At 50.3% G+C, this 21,819-nt stretch overlaps 1 protein-coding gene across 1 annotated transcript in view; it reads left to right on the forward strand.

Annotated features, from left to right (window-relative positions):
- LOC140902093 (scavenger receptor cysteine-rich domain-containing protein DMBT1) overlaps positions 1–21,819 on the forward strand; it is a 48,116-nt gene that overhangs the window by 14,261 nt on the left and 12,036 nt on the right. The window contains exons 8-11 of the mRNA XM_078850356.1: positions 1,453–1,782; positions 2,599–2,928; positions 3,885–4,214; positions 4,838–5,167. Coding sequence (XP_078706482.1) covers positions 1,453–1,782; positions 2,599–2,928; positions 3,885–4,214; positions 4,838–5,167 — 1,320 coding nt within the window. The remainder of the gene's footprint in view (positions 1–1,452; positions 1,783–2,598; positions 2,929–3,884; positions 4,215–4,837; positions 5,168–21,819) is intronic.

The raw sequence follows: 21,819 nt of genomic DNA on the forward strand, positions 1-21,819 counted from the left end.
GGTGCAACCCTTGTCAGCCTGGAGCGCAGCAGGTTGCTGCCAGCCGTCACTGCGCTCCAGTCAGTTCTCACGGGGGATCATAGAATCATAGAATATCAGGGTTGGAAGGGACCTCAGGAGGTATCTAGTCCAACCCCCTGCTCAAAGCAGGACCAATCCTCAACCAAATCATCCCAGCCAGGGCTTTGTCAAGCCTGACCTTAAAAACTTCTAAGGAAGGAGATTCCACCACCTCCCTAGGTAACGCATTCCAGTGTTTCACCACCCTCCTAGTGAAAAAGTTTTTCCTAATATCTAACCTAGACCTCCCCCACTGCAACTTGAGACCATTCTTTCTCATTCTGTCATCTGCTACCACTGAGAACAGTCTAGATCCATCCTCTTTGGAACCCCAAATGGCTCTGCAATCACATCCGCAAACTCCTTTAGCATTCTTGGATGCAGCACATCTGGCCCCATGGACTTGTGCTTGTCCAGCTTTTCTAAATAGTCCTGAACCACTTCTTTCTCCACAGAGGGCTGGTCACCTCCTCCCCATGCTGTGCTGCCCAGTGCAGTAATCTGGGAGCTGACCTTGTTCGTGAAGACAGAGGGAAAAAAAGCATTGAGTACATTAGCTTTTTCCACATTCTCTGCCTCCCCCGTTCAGTAAGGGACCCACACTTTCCCAGATCTTCTTGTTGCTAACATACCTATGGAAACCCTTCTTGTTACTCTTAACATCTCTTACTAGCTGCAACTCCAATTGTGATTTGGCCTTCCTGATTTCACTCCTGCATGCCTGAGCAATATTTTTGTACTCCTCCCTGGTCATTTGTCCAATCTTCCCCTTCTTGTAAGCTTCTTTTTTGTGTTTAAGATCAGCAAGGATTTCACTGTTAAGCCAAGCAGGTCGCCTGCCATATTTAATGTTCTTTCTACACATTGGGATGGTTTGTTCCTGGACTCTGGGTGACGTTTTCAGGGAGCTATGGAGCCAACACATGTAAATTCGATGCTGATGTCAGGCTAAGGCAGCCACTAATGACACGGGTGACTGTGTTCATCTCCCAATCACCAAGGTGCTTATGACAGCATCTGCCCTGCAGCACTGCACAGTATCCCACTGGAGGGAATATCAGCACCAGGAGTGAGGGTGTAAATCTGCTCCCCGGGAGGTTCCTGCCACTAGTGTGGGAGGTGATCTTTTTCATTAAGTGCTCTAGTGGGAGCAGTAGGTCAGACTGCAGTCCAGTCTGCCTAACTAGGTGACAGCTGGCTGGGAGGGGAGTGGACAAACTTCAACATTGCCCAAGTGATTAGCCTGGTCAGTGGTGGGGAGCCCTTGACAGGCAGTGGTTGTGTGCAGAGACCGGTCAGATCCATTGGCAGGAGGCACTACGTTCCCCAGCGACACGAGAGATCAGATGCCCAGGAACCTCCCTGAGTGTTTATTCCCTTGGGTGTTTGCAGACTCTGGCATCTCAGAAGTGGCTCAGCTGCGATTGGTGAATGGTTCGAGTCGCTGCGCTGGGAGAGTCGAGGTGTTTCATAACAAGAAGTGGGGAACCGTGTGTAATGACAGCTGGGACCTACAGGATGCTGGAGTTGTGTGCAGGCAGCTGGGCTGTGGGACGGCGTTATCAGCCCCCACCGGGGCTCACTTTGGGCAAGGATCTAATCATATCTGGCTGGGTAATGTCAGCTGCACAGGGACAGAAGCTGCCCTCTCCCAATGCAGGACTACGCCTTGGGGAGACAGTAACTGTACCCACGAAGAAGATGCCAGTGTTGTGTGCTCAGGTAACCCTCCTCCATCACTTCACTGTGGGTGGTGCAGGGATTGGGTTGGGAAGCTTTCAGCACAGACCCAGCTCTCCTGTCTGAGTCAGCGCTGACCCCAGTGCCCCAGCATGGTGCTAAGGGCCTGTATTGCAGGGAGCCTGTTGAGGGTCACAGTAAATGTCGTTCTTCCAATGTTGTCAGCACTGACCCCATTTTCCCCACACAGTTCTACATGCCTGCGCTCCAGGGAGCGGGATGGCGGCTCAGTAGGGGGCGCTCTGCCCTCGCAGTCAGTGCTGAGCCCAGTGTCCCAGCACAGCACTTAGGGCCTTCACTGCAGGGAGCAGTACGTGCGCCTCAGAGAGAGACCCTCCCCGTCGCTGATCGCTCTGATCCACCTGCCCCATTACAGCACAATGGGGCGCTCGGTAACTGTGGATCCCATTTGCAGGATTTGGTGTCCAATGGCGCCTGCAGCCACGCAGGGTCCCCTTTTTAAAGTGTAGGGTTCCTACCACCATCACTCCGGGTGATTTCCGTCTCAACTAATTTGCCTGAACCTGCAACGCCCCACACAGCTGTGACTGGAGACTGGGTTCTTCCTCACTTCCTCTCCTACACAGCCCAGGAGTTTCTGTGCTCTGTCTCTCAGCAGCCTTGTTGCACCCCAGCGGTGGCTGCATATCAGAGGTGGGGAGTGAGTCCTTGAAAGGCAGGTGCTCTGTTTAGAGGCTGTTCAGACCTGTCAGTGGGAGGCCCTAAGTTCCACAGCATTACTAGCAATAAGATGCACAGGAACCTACCTGAGTGTTTATTCCTTTGGGGCATTTGCAGACTCAGACATTTCAGAGCAGACTTCGCTCCGACTGGTGAACGGCCCAAATCGCTGCACTGGGAGAGTCGAGGTGCTTCACAACCAGCAGTGGGGAACTGTGTGTGATGATGACTGGAACCTACAGAATGCCAGAGTCGTGTGCAGGCAGCTGGGCTGTGGGACGGCGTTATCAGCCCCAGGCAGTGCTCACTATGGGCGAGGCTCTGACCCCATCTGGCTGGATGACGTTCACTGCACAGGGACAGAAGCTGCCCTCACCGAATGCAGGGCTCGGCCTTGGGGAGACAATAACTGTCACCACAGAGAAGATGCCGGTGTTGTGTGCTCAGGTAACGCTGCAGGGAGTGGGGTAAGAGCTCAATACGGGGCAGTCAGTTCAGATCCCAATGTAACAGCACTGTGCCAGGGGCCCGTGCTGTAGGGAAAGCGTGCGGGTTCCTGAGAGACTGCTTTGCCCTCGCAGTCAGTGTTGGCCCCCATGTGGGTGAAGGTACTGTGCTGTAGGGAGCTGTTTGGGGACCACACAAGGGGGCCTTTCCCTCTGGAGTTTGTGCTGACCCCAGTGTCCCAGGGTGCTGACGGCTGTTGTGCTGTAGGAGGCAGGGTGGCGATTTCAAGAATAACGTCCTCCCATTGCAGGCAGTGCTGACCCAGTGCCCCAGCACAGCTCTTAGGGCCTGTACTGCAGGGAGCGGGGTGGGGGCTCAGTAGGGGGCGCTCTCCCCTCGCAGTCAGTGCTGAGCCCAGTGCCGCAGCACAGCACTTAGGGCTTGCGCTGCAGGGAGCAGTACGTGTGCCTCAGTGAGAGACCCTCCCCGTCACTGATCGCTCTGATCCCCCTGGCCCATGACAGCACAATGGGGCGCTGGGTAACCATAGATCCCATTTGTGGGATTTGGGGGTGAATGGAGCCTGCAGCTGCTCAGAGGCAGTAGAAACCTGGGATCCCTTTATGAAGAGTGGGGCTCCTTCCCCTGTCACTCCGGGTGGTTTCCATCTCAGCTAATTACCCTTGAACCTGTTATATCCCCCACTGCTGTGACTGGAGACAGGGTTCTTCCTCACTCCCTCTCCTACATAGCCCATGAGTTTCTGTGCCTGGTCTCTCAGCAGTCCTGTCCCACTCCAGAGGTGGCTGAATGTCAGTGGTGGGGAATGAAGCCCTGACAGGCAGTTGCAGAGGTGGTTCACAGCTGTCAGTGGGAGGTGCTACTTTCCCCAGGGTCACTAGTGATCAGATGCACAGCAACTTACTTGAGTGTTTATTCCCTTGGGGTGTTTGCAGACTCAGACATTTCAGAGCAGACTCAGCTCCGACTCGTGAATGGCCCGAGTCGCTGCGCTGGGAGAGTCGAGGTGTTTCACAACCAACAGTGGGGAACCGTGTGTGATGACAGCTGGGATTTAACTGAGGCCAGAGTCGTGTGCTGGCAGCTGGGCTGTGGGACGGCGTTATCAGCCCCAGGCAGGTCTCAATTTGGGCGAGGCTCTGATCCCATCTGGCTGGATAACGTTCACTGCACAGGGACAGAAGCTGCCCTCTCCGAATGCAGGGCTCGGCCTTGGGGAATCCATAACTGTCACCACGGAGAAGATGCCAGTGTTGTGTGCTCAGGTAACTCTCATCCATCACGGTGGGTGTTGTGGGGAGCGGGATGGGGGCTCAGTAGGGGGCGCTCTTCCCTCACAGTCAGTGCTGAGCCCCGTGTCCCAGCACAGCACTTAGGGCCTGCACTGCAGGGAGCAGTACGTGCGCCTCAGTGAGAGACCCTCCCCGTCGCTGATCACTCTGATCCCCTGCCCCATGACAGCACAATGGGGCGCTGGGTAACCATAGATCCCATTTGTGGGATTTGGGGTCGAATGGAGCCTCCAGGCACTCAGGGGCAGTAGAAACCCTGGGTCCCTTTATAAAGTGTGGGGCTCCTACCCCCATCATAGTGATTTCAATCTCAGCTAATTACCCCTCAATCTGTAACATCTCCCACTGGTGTGACTGGAGACAGGGTTCTTCCTCACTCCCTCTCCTATATAGCCCATGAGTTTTCATGGCCTGTCTCTCAGCTGCCTGTTCCTACCCCAGAGGTGGCTGTGTATTAGTAGGGCAGAATGAGCCCCTGCCAGGTAATTGGTATGTGTAGAGACTGATCAGATCCGAGGCGCTACGTTCCCCAATGTCACTAGTGATCAGAGGCAAAGGAATCTCCCTGAGTGTTTATTCCCTTGGCGCATTTGCAGATTCAGCCATTCCAGAGCAGGCTCCAATCCGACTGGTTGATGGTTCTAGTCGCTGTGCTGGGAGAGTCGAGGTGTTTCACAACCAGCAGTGGGGAACCGTGTGTGATGACAACTGGGACATAACAGATGCCGGAGTCGTGTGCAGGCAGCTGGGCTGTGGGACGGCGTTATCAGCCCCTGGAAGAGCTCAGTTTGGACGAGGATCTGACCGTATCTGGCTGGATGACGTTCACTGCACAGGAACAGAAGCTGCCCTCTCCGAATGCAGGGCTCGGCCTTGGGGAGACAATAACTGTCACCATGGAGAAGATGCTGGTGTCAAGTGCTCAGGTAACCCTCATCCATCACGTCACTGTCTGTGCTGCAGGGATCAGGCTGGGAAGCTTTCAGCACAGACCCAGCTCTCCTGTCTGAGTCAGCACTGACCCCAGTGCCCCAGCATGGTGCTAAGGGCCTGTACTGCAGGGACCCGGTTCGGGGTCACAGTAAGTGTCGCTTTTCCCATGGTGTCAGTGCTGACCCCATTTCCCCCGCACAAGTCTATGTGCCTGCACTGCAGGGAGCGGGGTGGGGGCTCAGTAGGGGGCGCTCTCCCCTCACAGTCAGTGCTGAGCCAGTGCCCCAGCACAGCATTTAGGGCCTGCGCTGCAGGGAGCGGTACGTATGCTTCAGTGAGAGACCCTGTCCCGGCACTGATCACTCTGATCCCCCTGCCCCATGACAGTACAATGGGGCGCTGGGTAACCGTAGATCCCATTTGTGTGATGTGGGGTTGAATGGAGCCTGCAGCCGCTCAGGGGCAGTAGAAACCTGGGATCCCTTTATGAAGTGTGGGGTTCCTCCCCTCATCACTCGGGGTGATTTCCATCTCAGCTAATTACTCCTGGACCTGTAACATCCCCTAAAGCTGTGACTGGAGACACGGTTCTTCCTCACTTCCTCTCCTACACAGCCCATGAGTTTCTGTGCCTGGTCTCTCAGCTGCCCTGTTTCATCCTAGCGGTGGCTGCATGTCAGATTTGGGGAGTGAGTCCTTGATAGGCAGGCGCTGTGTATAGAGGCTGTTCAGACCGGTCAGCGGAAGGCGCTAAGTTCCCGAGCATCACTAGAGATCAGATGCACAGGAATCTCTCTGAGTCATTATACCCTTGGGGTTTTTACAGGTTCAGTCAGTCTAGGCTTTGCTCCATTCCAACTGGTGAATGGCCCAAATCCCTGTGCTGGGAGAGTTGAGGTGCCTCACAATCAGCAGTGGGGACCGTGTGTGACGACAACTCGCAGTTATGTGAAGCTGCCATCATGTGGAGGCAGCTGGGCTGTGGGACGGCGCTATCAGCCCCAGGCAGGGCTTGATTTGGGCTAGGGTCTGATCCCATCTGGCTGGATGATTTTCACTGCACAGGATCAGAAGCTTCCCTCAGTGAATGCATGGCTAAGCCTTGGGGAAATCATAACTTTCACCACAGAAAAGATGCCAGTGTTATGTGCTCAGGTAACCCACGTCAATCACCATGATGCAGGGAGGGGGATGGGAACTCAGTAGGGGCACTCTGCCCTCACAGTCAGTGCTGACCCCAATACTCCAGTGTGGTGCTGAGCTCCTGTGCTGCAGAGAGCAGCTCAGGGACCACCATGCGAGCTGGATGTCAGTGGTGGTGATTCAGCCCGGGACAGGCAGTCACTGTGTGCGGAGGCCATTCAGACCCCTCAGCGCTACGTTCCCCAGCATCTCTAGCAATCAGAGGGACAGGAATCTCTCAGTGTTTATTCCCTTGGGTGTTTGAAGGCTCAGGCATCTCAGAAATGTCTGCTCCAGCTAGCGAATGGCCACAGTCGCTGGGCTGGGAGAGTCAAGATGTTTCATAACCAGCAGTGGGAAACTGGGTGTGATGGCAACTGGGACTTACATGATGCTTGAGTTGTGTGCTGGGCTGTGGGACAGCGTTATCAGTGCCACATGGGGCTCGGTTTGGACATGGATCTGACTGTCCCTGGCTGAATGATGTTAACTGCACGGGGTCAGAAGCTGCCATCTCCGAATGCAGGGCTAGGCCTTGGGGAGATCATAACTTCAATTATGCAGAAGATGCCAGTGTTGTGTGCTCAGGTAACTCTCACCTTCCTTTGCCCTGTTGATGCTGCAGAGAGCCTGTTGGGAAGCTCAATAGAGCATGCTTTCCTGTCTGAGTTAGTGCTGACCCCAGCACCCCACCACTGTGCGGTGAGCCTCTACCGCAGAGAGGGGTGTGTGTGCTGTGTGGAGAGGCCTTCATCCCCATTTGATTGTTCTAGTTAGTAGAAAATTGATAAGGGAAGCAAAGGGGCAGAATAAGACATCTGTGGCCAGCAGAGTTAATGGCAATAAGAAAATATATTAAGAACCAAAAGAATAAATATATTTTTAAATATATTTTTAAAATAAATATATATTTAAATATATTTTTAAAATATATTAAGAACCAAAAGAATCCTGACAATGATATCGGTCCATGCTTAGATGGAAATGAGAGAAATATCAATAACAATGCAGAAAGAGCAGAAGTGTTCAATAAATATTTTCATTCTGTATTTGGGAAAAAGAGATCGTATAGTCTCACCATATGGTGATGATAATACTCTGTCCATTCCACTGATCTGTCAGGAGGATGTTAAACAGAAGCCACAAAAGGTAGATAGTTTAAAATCAGCAGGTCCAGATCATTTGCATCCAAGGGTTTTAAAACAGCCAAGTAAGGAGCTGGACTGTTGTTATTGATTTTCAATAAGTCTTGGAGCACTAGGAAAGCTCCAGCAGCCAGGAAGAAAGCTAATGTTGTGCCAATTTTTAAAAAGAGTAAAAGGGATAACTCGGCTAATTAAAGGCCTGTCAGCCTAACGTCAATCCCAGGGAAGATAATGAAGTGGCTGATATGGGAGTCAAACAATAAAGAATTAAAGGAGGGTAATGTAATTGATGGAAATGAACATGGGTTTATGGAAAATAGATCTTGTCAGACTAACTTGATTTTTTTTTTTTTTTTGGATGAGATTACCAGTTTGGTTGACAAAGGTAATAGTGTGGATGAAATAGACTTAGACTTCTGTAAGGTACCGCAAAATATTTTGATTAAAAAACTTAGAACAGTATAAAATTAACATGGCAGGGAGTGGTTCTTGGACCTATGATATTTAACATTTTTATCAATGACTGAGAAGAAAATATAAAATCATAGGCATTAAAATTTGCAGACGATACAAATTGGGGGAGTGGTAAATAATGAAGTGCATAGGTTACTGATTCAGCCTGATCTGGATTGCTTGGTAAACTAGGTGCAAGCAAACAATATACATTTAAATGTAAATTTCTATATCTACGAACAAAGAATGCAGATCATGTTTACACGATGGGGGATTATATCCTGGGAAACAGTGACTCAGAAAAAGATTTCCAGGTCGAGGTGGACAATCAGCTGGGCATGAGCTCCCACTGAAACTCTGTGGTCAAAAGGGCTAATGCAATCCTGGGATGTATTAAGAGAGGAATCATGAGCAGGAGTAGAGAGGATATTTTACCTGTATATTTGGCACTGCTGTGGCCATTGCAGGAATACTGTATTCAGTTCTGGTGCCCACAATCCAGGAAGGATGTTGATAAATTGGAGAGAGTCATAGAAGAGCCACAAGAATGATTAAAGGATAAGAGCCTTACAGTGATAGGCACAAGGAGCTCAATCTATTAACAAAGAGAAGGGTAAGAGGTGACTTGATCACAGTCTACAAGAATCTACCTGGGGAATAAATATTTAATAAAGAAAAGGAGTACTTGTGGCACCTTAGAGACTAACAAATTTATTTGAGCATGAGCTTTCATGAGCTACAGCTCACTTCATCAGATGCATTCGATGAAGTGAGCTGTAGCTCACGAAAGCTTATGCTCAAATAAATTGGTTAGTCTCTAAGGTGCCACAAGTACTCCTTTTCTTTTTGCGAATACAGACTAACACGGCTGCTACTCTGAAACCTATTTAATAAAGGGCTCTTCCATCTAGCAGAGAAAGGTAGAACAGGATCCAATGGCTGGAAGTTGAAGCTAGACAAATTCAGAGTGGAAATGAGGTATACATTTAGAATGGTGAGGGTAATTAACCACTGGCACAAATTACCACAGGTTGTGGTGGATTCTTCATTGCTGACAATTGTTAAGGCAAGAATGGATGTTTCTGTAAAAGCTCTGCTCTAGGATCAGACTAGATGCTCAAAAAGGTACATTTGTAGCCTTGGAGTCGATGAATCTATGACCCCCTGCCCTGCTATGGCACAATGGGGCACTGTGTAATCACAGACCCCACTGGTTGGGTATGGTGTCAAATTGAGCCCGTAGCCAATTACATGGACTAGAAATGAGAGTCACTTTGTCAAGAGTAGGTCTTGGATCCCCATTCTTGTGGCCAATTTGCATCTTAGTTAATTAATCCTGAACCTGTAATGTTCTTCGGGAGCTATGATTGGACTCAGGCTGCTTCCCCACTTCCTGTTCTAAACAGCTGGGCCATATTTCCCTGTCCTGTTTCTCAGCTGCCTGGCCCTACCCAAGAGGTGGCTTCATTTCAGTGGCGAGGAGAGATCCTGTTCTCCCATTCTCATGCAGTCTCGGTGGGTGGAGCCTGTTCAGACTAACAGAGTTTAAGGCTGGAGGGGAGCGTTTTGAGCATTGAGTCAGGCCATCAGCAAAACAAGGCTAGAGAGAATCTCTCTTGAGCCAAGGCCACAACTTCTGTTTGAGTTGTAACAGATTTTTAAGAAAGACGCCCAGTCTTCTTCTTCCTGTATAGACTTAAAGTGCCAGAGGATCTCACATGTCCCTAGATACATTGTTTCAGGAATTAATTAACCTCACTGGTATCAATGCCCTGATATTTCTGAATATATCTAGCTTCAGTCACTGGATCTCATTCTGTTTTTGCCTGCTGGATTCAAGAGCCCTCTGTGTCCTTCAATAGGTACTGATAGAGTGTAATCAAGTCATCTGTTAACTTTCTCTTAATTAAACTAAATAGGATGAATGAACTGTAAGGTGGATAGAAAGATCGTCGGGCTCAACGAGTAGCGATCAACAGCTCAACGTCTAGTTGGCCGCTGGTATGAAGAGGACAACAAGGCGTCCAGTGGCAACTTAAAGACTAACAGATTTATTTAGGCATAAACTTTTGTGGGTAAAAAAACCCACTTCTTCAGATCCATGGAGTGAAAATTAGAGATGCAGGGATTATATACTGACACATGAAGAGAAGGGAGTTACCTCACAAGTGGAGAACCAGTGTTGACAGGGCCAATTCGATCAGGGTGGATGTAGTCCACTCCCAATAATTGATAAGGAGGTGTCAATTCCAGGAGAGGGAAAGCTGCTTTTGTAGTGAGCCAGCCACTCCCAGTTCCTATTCAAGCCCTAATTAATGGTGTTAAATTTGCAAATGAAGAAGAAGACATCAGGACATCAGGAATGGTAACATACAAAAGCCAGTAGGAGAACACTTCAGTCTTCCTGGACATTCTATAACAGATTTAAAAGTAGCCATACTTGAACAAAAAAACTTCAGAAACAGACTTCAAAAAGAAACTGCAGAACTAAAATTCATTTGCAAATTTAACACTATTTCACTAGAAGGGTGGTGAAACACTGGAATGCGTTACCTAGGCAGGTGGTGGAATCTCCATCCTTAGAGGTTTTTAAGGCCTGGCTTGACAAAGCCATGGCTGGGATTATTTAGTTGGGGTTGGTCCTTCTTTGAGCAGGGGATTGGACTAGATGACCTCCTGAGGTCTCTTCCAACCCTGATATTCTGTGATTCTATGACAGAGCTTCCTACGTTTTTTTCATTGTGATGCAGGTTTTCTAGAACTCAGACCCTACTTGGCGCTCTTTTCTAAACCCTTTCCAATTGGTCATCATCCCGTTTGAAGAGTGGACACCAGAGCTGGATACAATATCTAGTAATGGTCTCGCTAATGCCGTTTATGGAGGTGATACCACTTCCCTGATCCCACTCAACATCATTCTCCAATTTATACATCCTGGGATTGCAGTGGCCCTCCTAGCTACAGCACCGAGCAGAGAGCTCATGTTCAGTTGGTTTCTACTACAACCACTACATTCTTTGTGGAGTCATTCCTTTCCACATTACAGTCCCCTGTACTGTACACGTGACCTATGTTATTTGGCCTATATCCCAAAAGGGACTCAGGCAGCCACATCCCAGTGCAGTCAATGGGACTTAGGCACCTAAATACCCTTGAAGACGTGGGCCTTTGTTCCTAGGTGTGTGACCTCACACTTGTCTGTGTTTAAATACATGTTGTCCAAATGAGTCCATCTTACAAAGTGACCCAGTTCGCTGTGTAGAAAGGACCTGGCCTCATCATTATTTACTGCTCCACTAGTCTTTGTGTCTCCTGCAGACTTTACCAACAAGGAATTGATATACTCTTCTAGAGTAGATAAAGATATTGAATAGCACTGGATCAAGACCAGATCCCTGTGAGACCCCACCAGAAACAATCCCACCCACCCCCCACGCCCCACGTATTATGTTGGTTCTGTATAGTGTTAATGTTTCTTATCAGAATATCTAACTCCTTACAGAGTCTAAGTATGGGCAACCTTCTGGCAGGTGGAGCTGGCAGCAAGGGTCAGGGTCCATACAAAACAGAAGAAACACAATACAAAACAAAGCAAAACAGAACCGACTCAAGCCCCCACCCACTGATCTGGGAAAATTAAACACCACCTCGGGCGCCTTGCAAAGGCAATACTTGCCAACTTGCAAGCACTGACTCTGCGTATAGCAAAGATAATATCTAATGAAAAGGCAAAAGGAACCCGCATTAGTTTGGGAAAACACCACAACCACCATTCAAAAGCATATGACCATGAGCAAATACCCACCCCAGAGTATGTTGGGCAAGTGTCCTTTCCCTCATTCAGATCGTGCTTACATATAGTACATAAATACTGTTATATTTATCAACCGAACCTGTAATCCTGCTTCTTCCCAAAGGCAAAACAGAAATACTGATCTCCCATGTCTGCCTTTTCTGCATCCTTATTGACAGTTTTACCATCCCTGCCATGCATCGGATCTAGGCCATTCCTAGGATTTCTGTTTGTTCCTGATACATTGCAAACACTACTTTTTACTGTAGTTACTCCTTTTTGATCGGAGCAGTTAGCTAATTTTCAGGATCAAGTGGGTTGTTTCTGATAGAAGGGGAGATTGAAGATGCTGTAGCTAAGCGGGCAAACATGATCCTGCGATGTGTAAGTGGAGGAATATCAAGTAAGAGGAGGGAGACAGTTATTAACATTGCTGGATTTCTGCAACGCAGTCCTGGTTATGTACAAAGCATGTACAAAGTCCCGTCTCGCTGAACACAGCAGAAATCAAACTAAGGGGGAGAATTTCGTTGCTCACAGTTCAAAGTCTCTCTCAGCTCACCCTGACCCCAAGGCTCTTAGCAGGTTTCAGAAGGTCACATGATCAGCGATTCTCTGGCTGTGTCTGGGCTTCTTTGCTCCTTCTCTGCGTCATTCTCTGTAACTTAAGACTCAGATAAAGATCCAGCATCAGCCCCATCTGTTGGTATTGGTGCTGTCTGCACTGATCACTAGAGCTTTCCCCTCCCCACTGCCAGTTAAATGAGAATTTAAAACAATAACTCCTAGGAACCCAGGTACTCTGCCATCCACACAGGTTTCCTTGTCACCCTGCCTGCTCGAGTCCTGTATTCGCTCATGGAGATATCAGTCATAGCTGGACGTAGATTATCAGTGAGTTCAGGGCTCATGCCCTCTCGGTGAGTGAGGCCTATCTGTGGTGGACAGGCTGTCTGTAGAAGATGGCAGTGTGCTGAGGTAAGTTGCATCATTTCGGTATCAGCAAGGATAAATTGTTCAGCTTTTAATGACCATGTAAAATCCCCTCCAAAAAGGAGTACGTTTGGGATTGTTTTCCAGGAGGCTTTTTCCAGGCGTGTAGCCGCTGCTGCACCTTCTGTCCTTCCTGCACAGGCATTCCATTCTCCTCTCTCCTGGCATCTCGTGTCTGCCACGCTCCCTTCCGGCTCCTCTTTTCCTCCACCTACTGGAATGCTGTCCACAGGCCACTGAGACAAGGCCAGGGTTACACTACACAATTACTTCGGTATAACTACGTTGCTCAGGGCTGTGAAAAATCCGCACCCCTGAGTGACGTAGGTACACAGACCTCAGCTCCCCATGTTGAAAGTGCTATGTTGGCAGGAGAGCATCTCCCGTGGACATACCTACTGCCTCTCACGGAGATGGAGTTAGTAAGCCAACTGGAGAGCTCTCCCCTCGACTGAGAGCAGTGGCTTTCAATCTGTGGTGACAAAAGGTTGTCGTTACCATAGAACCGTGGTTTTCAGCCTGTGGTCCATGAACCCTTGGGGGACCACAGACTATTTCTGAGATTTCCAAAGGGGTCCCCTCCTCCATTCGAAATATTTCAAGGTTCGCAAATGAAAAAAGGTTGAAACCCCCTGACTTAGAGCACCTTCATCAGAAGCGCTACAGCTGTGCAGCTACAATGAGTTGGTAGTGTCGACCTGCCCTAAGACTCCACCGTATCTCTGACCTGTGTAGGTGCAGGGGGCCTAGCCAGTTCTTGCTGCTGAACATCAAGTCCCTGAGAAGCCCGGGTTTTCAGGGTCCACAAATTATCTCAGAAGCAGAGTAAGGCATAGTTGATTGATGGCTGTGCTAAGATAACAAATGATATCTTCATTTCCCAATCTTGTTGGTCTTCATCAACTCAGGCTGTAAGAATGGAACCAGTGGTGTGGTTTACTCTCTCCACTGCCCCTTTACTCACAGGATAGGCAACACGGGTACTCACCTTGGTTATCTGGAGTTCTCAGCAAATCTCGTGCAGTAACCGTGATACAAATTCCTTCTCCTCATAACTGCAGATGCAGCCTGGTGGGATGAACTGCAACCCTATCTGTTTCATCAGTGCAGTCATAGCTGTTTCAGTCCTTTCACCCTTCAGTCACTGCAGCACCACATGCTTTGGGAAAGTGTCGTACATGGTCAGTGACTATTTCCAATTTCCAAGCAGTGTTTCTGGCAGTGGGCTTTTCAAGTCCATCTGTGTGACCATTAGTAGGTTGGGGCAGGGCATGACTCCCAAAGGACTTTTGCCTCTCCCTGCTGACAGATAAGACAGGAAAGTATCAGATCCTTAATATCTGCAGAGAGGAGCAGCAAGAACATGTGTTGGATACATAACTCAGGTTATTGGGTCTGACGAAAAAGGGAGACAAGCTTCTTGCAGCATACATGGGAACTGGGGAATACTGCAGTGTGTCAATTTGCCAAGGATGTTGAGCTCTGTGATAGGGTGAACCCAGGGGGATGGAAGGATGACTTAGCCAATTGGAGGGGAGATGAGAGGAGGACACCTCTGCCAAAGGGAGGGTGAGCGATCTCCTGCCTCGCCTTGCTTAGGGAGTGTGAGTAATCTCCTGCCTCACTGTGTCCGAGGCAGTGTGAGAGATCTCCTGCCTCACCCTGCCCAAGGGAGTTTGAGCGATCTATTGCCTTGCTGTGCCTGAGGTAGTGTGAATGATCTCCTGCCTTACTGTGCCAGAGGAGGAATCTCCTGCCTGGCCTGCTGAGGGAGCGTGAGCGATTTCCCTCCTCTCCCTGCCTAGCAAGTGTGAGTGATCTCCTGCCTCACCCTGCTCCGGGTGTGTGACACTATGGGCAATAGATCTATTGTGATCCTGGGATGCATAAATAGGGGAATCTCAAATGGGAGCAGAGAGGTAATTTTATCTCTGTACTTGGCACTGGTGTGACTGCTTCTGGAATCCTGTGTCCAGTTCTGGTGTCCAGAATTAAAGAAGGATGTTGATCAATTGGAGAGGGTCCAGCGAAGAGCCACGAGAATGATTAAAGCATTAAAAAACATGCTTTGTAATGGTAGGCTCAAGGAGCTCAATCTGTTTAACAAAGAGAAGGTTAAAGGGTGATGTGGGGAGGTGCACTCACCCCATACTGGAAGGGGAAGTGTTAACTCCCTGCTGTGAGCTGAGGAAGTCATATCCCCACGTCCCTACTGGGCATGCTCCAGGTGCAGCCCTAGTATAAAAGGGAGCAGCTAGGCTCAGTTTGGGCTGACTACTGAGCAGGAAAGATGTTCCTTGCTGGCTCCTGCCCAGGAACAGCTGGAACCCCTGACTGTGGATGCCGGAGGCACCGAGACCAGAGATATGCCCAAGTGCATGCTGACACCCGAGAGGGATCAGAGTCACTGAGAACCGCATGCACGAGAAGCCTGGTGATCTCGACGGCAGCTCCAAGAGACATGGTAGGAAGTGGCCCGGGGGGGACTAGCTATAGTCCTGTGGGAAGTTGGTGTATTTTGGTTGGAGCTCCGCTGACTCAGTGGCGGAGCGCTTCGACACTGGTAGGGCCCTGGGCTGGGACCCAGTGGAGCAGGGTGGGCCTGGGTCCTCTTACCCTGGCTGCCACACACACCCCCCAGCTGGTGGCCCATTGGCACTGACTGCAAGACCTTATCGCCCTGCAGATTAGGGCGACTCTACTGATTCTGGCCACAAGGCCTTACTGCCCTGCGAGTGAGGGCAACTCTGCTGACTCTGGCCATTGGGCCACACAGCCCTGAGACACGGGCAGTCCTATTGGCTCTGGCCTTTGGGCCATCCAGCCCTGAGGGAGAGGGCATCTGTATCAACCTTTACCATTAGGTTTTCTACCCCTGAGGACAAGGGGAGAAGAATTGACTCTGACCACTCAGCCATACCATCCCAGAGGCAATTATATCGACCGTAGCCATTGGACTCATGGCGCTGAGGCAGAGGGCAGCTCAGAGTAGGGGGTGCACTCGCCCGCATTCATTGTGGTTCTCTCACCCCGTCACACATGGTGCAGAACGTGGGCACCGATCGAAGCCTCCTGATAGGCTTACGCTAGGAAACCTGACAGAGGGACGGGTTTTCCATGTGTGTGTTGTAGTGCATTAGCACTGGCAGAATATTAGGGTTAGAAGTGGAGTCTGATAAAGTCTTGCAGTGGTTACCTGAGAGCCAGCGACCACAAGCAACAGCAGCACCAGGCGCAGCTGTTGCAACCGATTGTTAACTAGCAACAGCTACTGATGGGTGAACAGCCTGTGCAGCCACAGGGCCAGCAGCAAAGGCTAGTTCAGCAGATGGCAATGTTACTCTGGCCTAGGGGGACTTTGACTGTCACCCCGACAGAGTCCAATCCAGGGTCCATGCTGCCTGGCCTCCCACTGCAACTTGCCAAGATGGGGCCTGGGGATGACCCCAAGGCTTTCCCAGTGACTTTTAAAGGGTGACCATGGCCGCTCAGTGACCTCCAGAACACTGGGCTACCCTTCTAGCCCCATACCTGGGGCCAGCCCAGCTGTCTTTCCAAAACTTGGATCACCAGGATGCCTTGGATTATGTCAAGGTGAAGGTGGCCATCCTTGACCAGACTGGTACCAGCAGTGATCCCATCGTGAGCGGTTCCCCACCGGGGCTAGACCGAGGTGCAGGAGCCCAATGCCTCAGAGATTATGCCTGGAGGTGGCTGGAGTCCAACAAGAGGTCTGGAGCCCAGGAGGCAGAGGCTGTAAACCTTGAGTAGTTCACCCAAATGCTCCTGGCAGGAGGGAAGAAAAGGGTATAGTGACACCAGCCTGTGACACTTGTGGATGCCATTGTACTGCTGGAAGCTTACTTAGCAGCCGAAAGTGTAGAGCAATCTCACACGACTGGTGAGTCGGGGGGAAGAGGTAAGCCATTGGGGAAAGTACACACCAGACTAAACCTGGAGGGCCATGACATTCATCTGGGTGCCTGGGCATTACCTCAGACCTGATCCGGAGATTGATGGCCACCCGAGTCTCAACTCGGCAAGAAGAAGACCCCTGAGCAGAGACTGGCTTGGTAAAAGCATACCCATCAGCTGAGGAAGCCCGGGACTGTTCTTGTGTGTGTGGCCAACAGGGATATTTCCTCTGGGATTGTCACTATATGGATAGTAACTGTTTGGGTATCCCCAGCCCACGCACTTGAAAGAGGACCCCGAGGATGCTCGGAGTCCCTGTGCTTGTAAATGGGACACCCGTGGTGGCGCTGATTGTCTCTGGATGTAGCCAGACCCTTTTCCAGGGTGAACTGATCCCAGATCCTGAGCCGAACAAGACCCAAATACCATTACAATGCATCCACAGAGATGTGCGCTCTTATCCAACTACCTGGGCAATGCTAGACATCTCCCACCGTAGTGCAGCCCTTCAAGTTGGTGTGGCCCCTAAACTGCACTATCCAGTGATCTTGGGGTGGGACTCGCTGTGGTTTTGGAAACTCTTGCAAGGATGCACCCATTACTCGCTAATAGCGGATAATGATGGGACAACACTGAGGGAGCTCCTCAGTCACAGCCTAGAAGACCCTCTCAGCTTGTGAGGATCCCTGATCTTGTCTCTCACTCAGGCAGACACACCCATAGAAGATTCACATGCAGAACTTGAAAGTGATGGTGATTTCGTCCGCAAACAACAAGAGGACCTGACTCTTAGTCGAGCCTGGGAACAGGACACACTTAGGGACCAGGAGGAAGACGGTATGCCCCAGACCTCTTGGGGCCCTACTTCAAGATGGGACTGCCTCTATAGGGTAGTGGAGGAACCCCAGACGTAAGAAATGCTCTGACAGCTGTTGGTTATTTGAAAATTGTACCGGGGCCTCTTACATGTGGCCCACTCAGAGAAAAAACCCTCCAGAGGGTATCACGGAGGTTCTTCTGGCCTGGCATCCATCGAGAGGGTGAAGGGAGTGGCTCATCATGTGTTGCAGTTGCAGGAACGATTCCTGATGCTGGGGACCTTTGCAAGAGAAAATTTAACACAGGCCCAGAGGACCCAGGCTCAGCAATATAACAGAGGGGCCCACTTACCGAGTTTCAAACCGGGTTCTACTCCTGTTACCTTCGATGGAATCCAAACTCCTGGCTAAGTGGCAAGGTCCCTTCAAGGTCACTCGGCGGGTCAGACCAGTAGATTATGAGATCTAGCTACCAGTGTGATGTCATGCAATGCGCATGTATCATGTTAATCTGCTGAAGGCATGGAAAGCTAGGGAGGCCCTCCTTATCAACCCCTATTCCTCCAAACCAGAGCTTGGTCCGCTAGTTGACGGCCCTCTTGAGGATGGACCGCACAGCTCTGAGGTGCAGGGGAAGTCCTATTGACTCTGGCCATTGGGCCACACAGCCCTGAGGGATAAAGGATATCAACCCTTACCATCAGGTTTTCTAACCCCTGAGGACAAGGGCAGCCGAATTGACTCTGATCACTAGGCTATACAGTACTGGAGGCAGAGGCAATTGTATTGACTCTAGCCATTTGGCCTCACCGACCTGAGGCAGCTCAGAGGATGGGGTGCACTCACCCCACACTGGACAGGGTTCCCCCACCCCGTCACAGGTGATTTGATCACAGTCTATAAGTCCCTACATAGGGAACAAACAGTCTAGCCGAGAAGGGTATAGTACAATCCAGTGGCTGGAAGATGAAGCTGGACAAATTCTGGAAATAAAGCATACATTTGTACCAGTGACAGTAATTAAGCATTGGAACAATTTTCCAAGGGTTGTGGTGGATTCTCCATTGCTGGTAATTTTTTAATCAAGATTGGACGTTTTTCTAAACCATCTGCTCTAGGAATTGTTTCTGGACAGTTCTCTGGCCTGTGTTATACCGGAGGTGAGAATAGATGATCACGGTGGTCCCTTCTGGCTTTAGAACCTACAAAACTGTGACACCAGTTCCAACAGATGATTCCCTAACGAAGTAGGATCAAGGGGTCCCAGCACATCCCAGTGCTGCTCCCTTTTCTCGAGAATCTTCCACCCCAATGTGATCACTGGGATTTGGTGTTCCCAAGGATTTGACTCTGTGGCCCCTGTCAAAGTCCCTCTTCTGCTAAGTTTTCTATTCATCTTCCTTCTCCTGAACTCTCTGGAACTCAGACCAGCAACGGTCTAGTTGGGTACATTTTGGGGTCATTCTGATAGTTGGCTGACCCTCAGCCCTACCATGAGCCTGTCTCTGATACATTCTTCACTCACCTCCCAATAGCCACAGTGTTCGACTAGGTGCTCCTGGGCTCTTATAACTCATTCACTGGCTCCCCCTTCTCTGGCTTACATAAGTGAAATTGTTCCTGCTCAGACACCACCGTGCAGCGTGGCATGAAATGCTCATCCAGTTCTTCTTTCACTGTCTTGAACGGTTTCATCTGAGCAGCTGTGAGGCTTCTGGGAGGGACAATGACTCTGCTGTAGGCCCATTGTACAGTGCACGGCACTCCCTTGTTTCTCCTCTGATTGCTGAGCTCAGAAAGACTTACACCTGAGGCAACTTCTGCAATCTGCCTACCCAGAGTGGCCAACCCGCAGGGTGCTGTCAATCACATTCTGCAGGGGTGGAGTTTGGAAACAGCTGGGTCAGATGGAGCTGTTTCTGCTGTTTTTACCAGACTGTAGACCCTTCCCCTTTTTCTGTGCTGCCTTTGTGTAGCCTAGGGTGATGTGGTCCAGTAAGGAAGCATTTGTTGACAGATATTGCTCTGGGTCTCATCTAGGGTTGCCAACAGTCCCATATTACAAGGGATGTCGCTTATTTAAACAGAAAATTGCCTGTCCCGTACTGAGTCAGCATGGGACACCTTTTATCCTGTATTCCAACAGCAGGGGCCAGTACTCACAGGTGCATCTTTCTACTCCCCTCCCGACCCTGAGCGCAGCCATATCTGCTTTCTCTGGCTGCGCTCAGGGTCGGGAGGGGAGTAGAAAGATGCGCCTGTGAATACTGGACCCCTGCTGGACAGGGCCCCTGCTGACTCCAGCCCTTGAGCACGGCCCCGGTGCAGGCTCCGTCTAAGAGGGCGAGTGAACGGGGCTGGGTCCCTGGAGCTGTGCTGAAGGGCCATGGTCAGGAAGGGGCTCTGTCTGGCAGGGGGGATCAGTACTCCAGGGTGTAGCCCCCTGCTCGCAGAGTCTTGCCAACGTCCCCCGTAGGGTTCACAGCCCTGCAGCAGGCAAAGACCAGCAACTGCAGCCTCCAACTCGGCACCTGGCGCCCACGCAGAACCTGAAGAGGAGTTGCAGCAGCTGCTGACCCAGCACCTGAGGCCCTGGGATCTCTCCAGCTCCAGATGCTGCAGAGAGACAAGCCCTAGGAAGTCGGGGGTGGGGGGAAGGGACTTGCCACTAGGGGTTCAAGTCAAGACTGGGGACATCTGAGGTCTGGCCTGTATTTTTAAATACAATGTTGGCAACCCTCATCTTAGCTTCTGCATCCCTTACTCACCCACCCTCATTCCCTGCTGCAGCCTGGACTCACCACAGCCCGTCTCTTTGGGCCCTCTGTGCATTTAGGCCTCTTCTCCATCTGCTCGGTTGTTAGCTCTGCAACTTTTGGCTGTTCTGGCCTTGCTGGAGAGCCAACTGGTGTGTTTTCCTTTCCCCCTTTCCCCTTTCTGAGGGGGTGCACTGTGATCTCTTGGGCTTTTCTTCGATCCCACCCCTCATACCCTGTAGAGATGACAGATACCAGGGCTGCCTTCAGTTCCTGTTTACACACAGAGACTCTTACCTATTTGCTCTGTGCCCCTAGTGATCGCTCTGAATGATCCCAACTAACCCTGCAATCCCCACCAGCCCCAGTATAACTGTACTGAAGTGTACTGGCCATAGATTATATACACTGATACTTTAGGTTCCCTTATCAACTGTCTGCATCTCCTTACTGCTAATTTATAGCCTTTGCTTTGAGCTTCCCTCATTTTCTGTTTGTTAGATATTGTTTTTAATTACTAATCATCATTATTATTTGTTGCTGCATTACTTCCCTTCTTAACCAGGATATTTTTTTAACCAACTAATCCATCTTCTGTGATTGTGGAGTTGACAGCTGGGGTTGGGGGGGGGGGGGTTGCAGTGTTAGTTGGGATCATTCAGAGCAATCACTAGGGCATCCTAAACATTTTCCAATTATCATTCACAGTTTGGATTTAAACCTTTCTTTTCAAACAATTTTGCTCATAATTGTTTTCAGCTTTGGGAAACTGGCCCACCAGCCCTCCCTGTCCCAGCTTCACCAGAACGGGCCTCTAGAAGGAGCCAGCCCTTTTCATCTGCCCTGCTGGGCCCTGATCTCTCTCTGCTCCCCATGCTTCCAGGTGCTGAGGGACCAACTCTCGCTGATTCTGCCTGCAGCTGATCGTGGGAGACCTCTCAAGGCTTCCCCTGGCGATCTGAACTCGCTGCTCTTCCCTTCCAGCAGGGCAGGGTGTGCCAAAGTGGTGGGGTGTCCAGCAGAGGGCAGCAAACATCTAGTACACCCCATCACCACTGTCAGGGCAGTTTTGTGTTTGCACATAGCCAGTGTAATCAGGTCTGGATCACTTGCACCTCTGCACCTTCCCATTTGTAATTCTGTGATAAATTCTCCTTTATCCATCAGTCTCCTGTAGGGCCAGCCCAAGTCAGGGGCCATACTTGTTGTGTTAGAAAATTATCACTGATCATTCTTAGAAACTCCAGGGATGTTTTTCTCGTGGCAGCACAAGATCCCTGCAGGCTCCCATACACTGATTCCCCAGAGCAACACAGAGTGTCTTTCAACACATTGCAGCAGGCGTTCAAAGTGCTGTTCACCCTAGTCTTTGATTTGTGGGGCGTTGCAGATCCCAGTGGTACCCCCTCTTGCCATGTCTCAATGGGAACAGTGTTCCCTATGCTTTCCATGTCCAGCACTGTTGAGTGCTCACTAACTGTAAAGCAAGTCAGGATGCCACCCCTCACTGCCATGTGCCCCCTCTGCTCTTCCTAAATGAGGAGTGTTGCCCATTTGTTGCATTATCCATAGTGGGGCCTTGACAGGTGT

Source organism: Lepidochelys kempii, chromosome 23 (assembly GCF_965140285.1).
Source record: "Lepidochelys kempii isolate rLepKem1 chromosome 23, rLepKem1.hap1, whole genome shotgun sequence".
Lineage (NCBI taxonomy): Eukaryota > Metazoa > Chordata > Testudines > Cheloniidae > Lepidochelys > Lepidochelys kempii.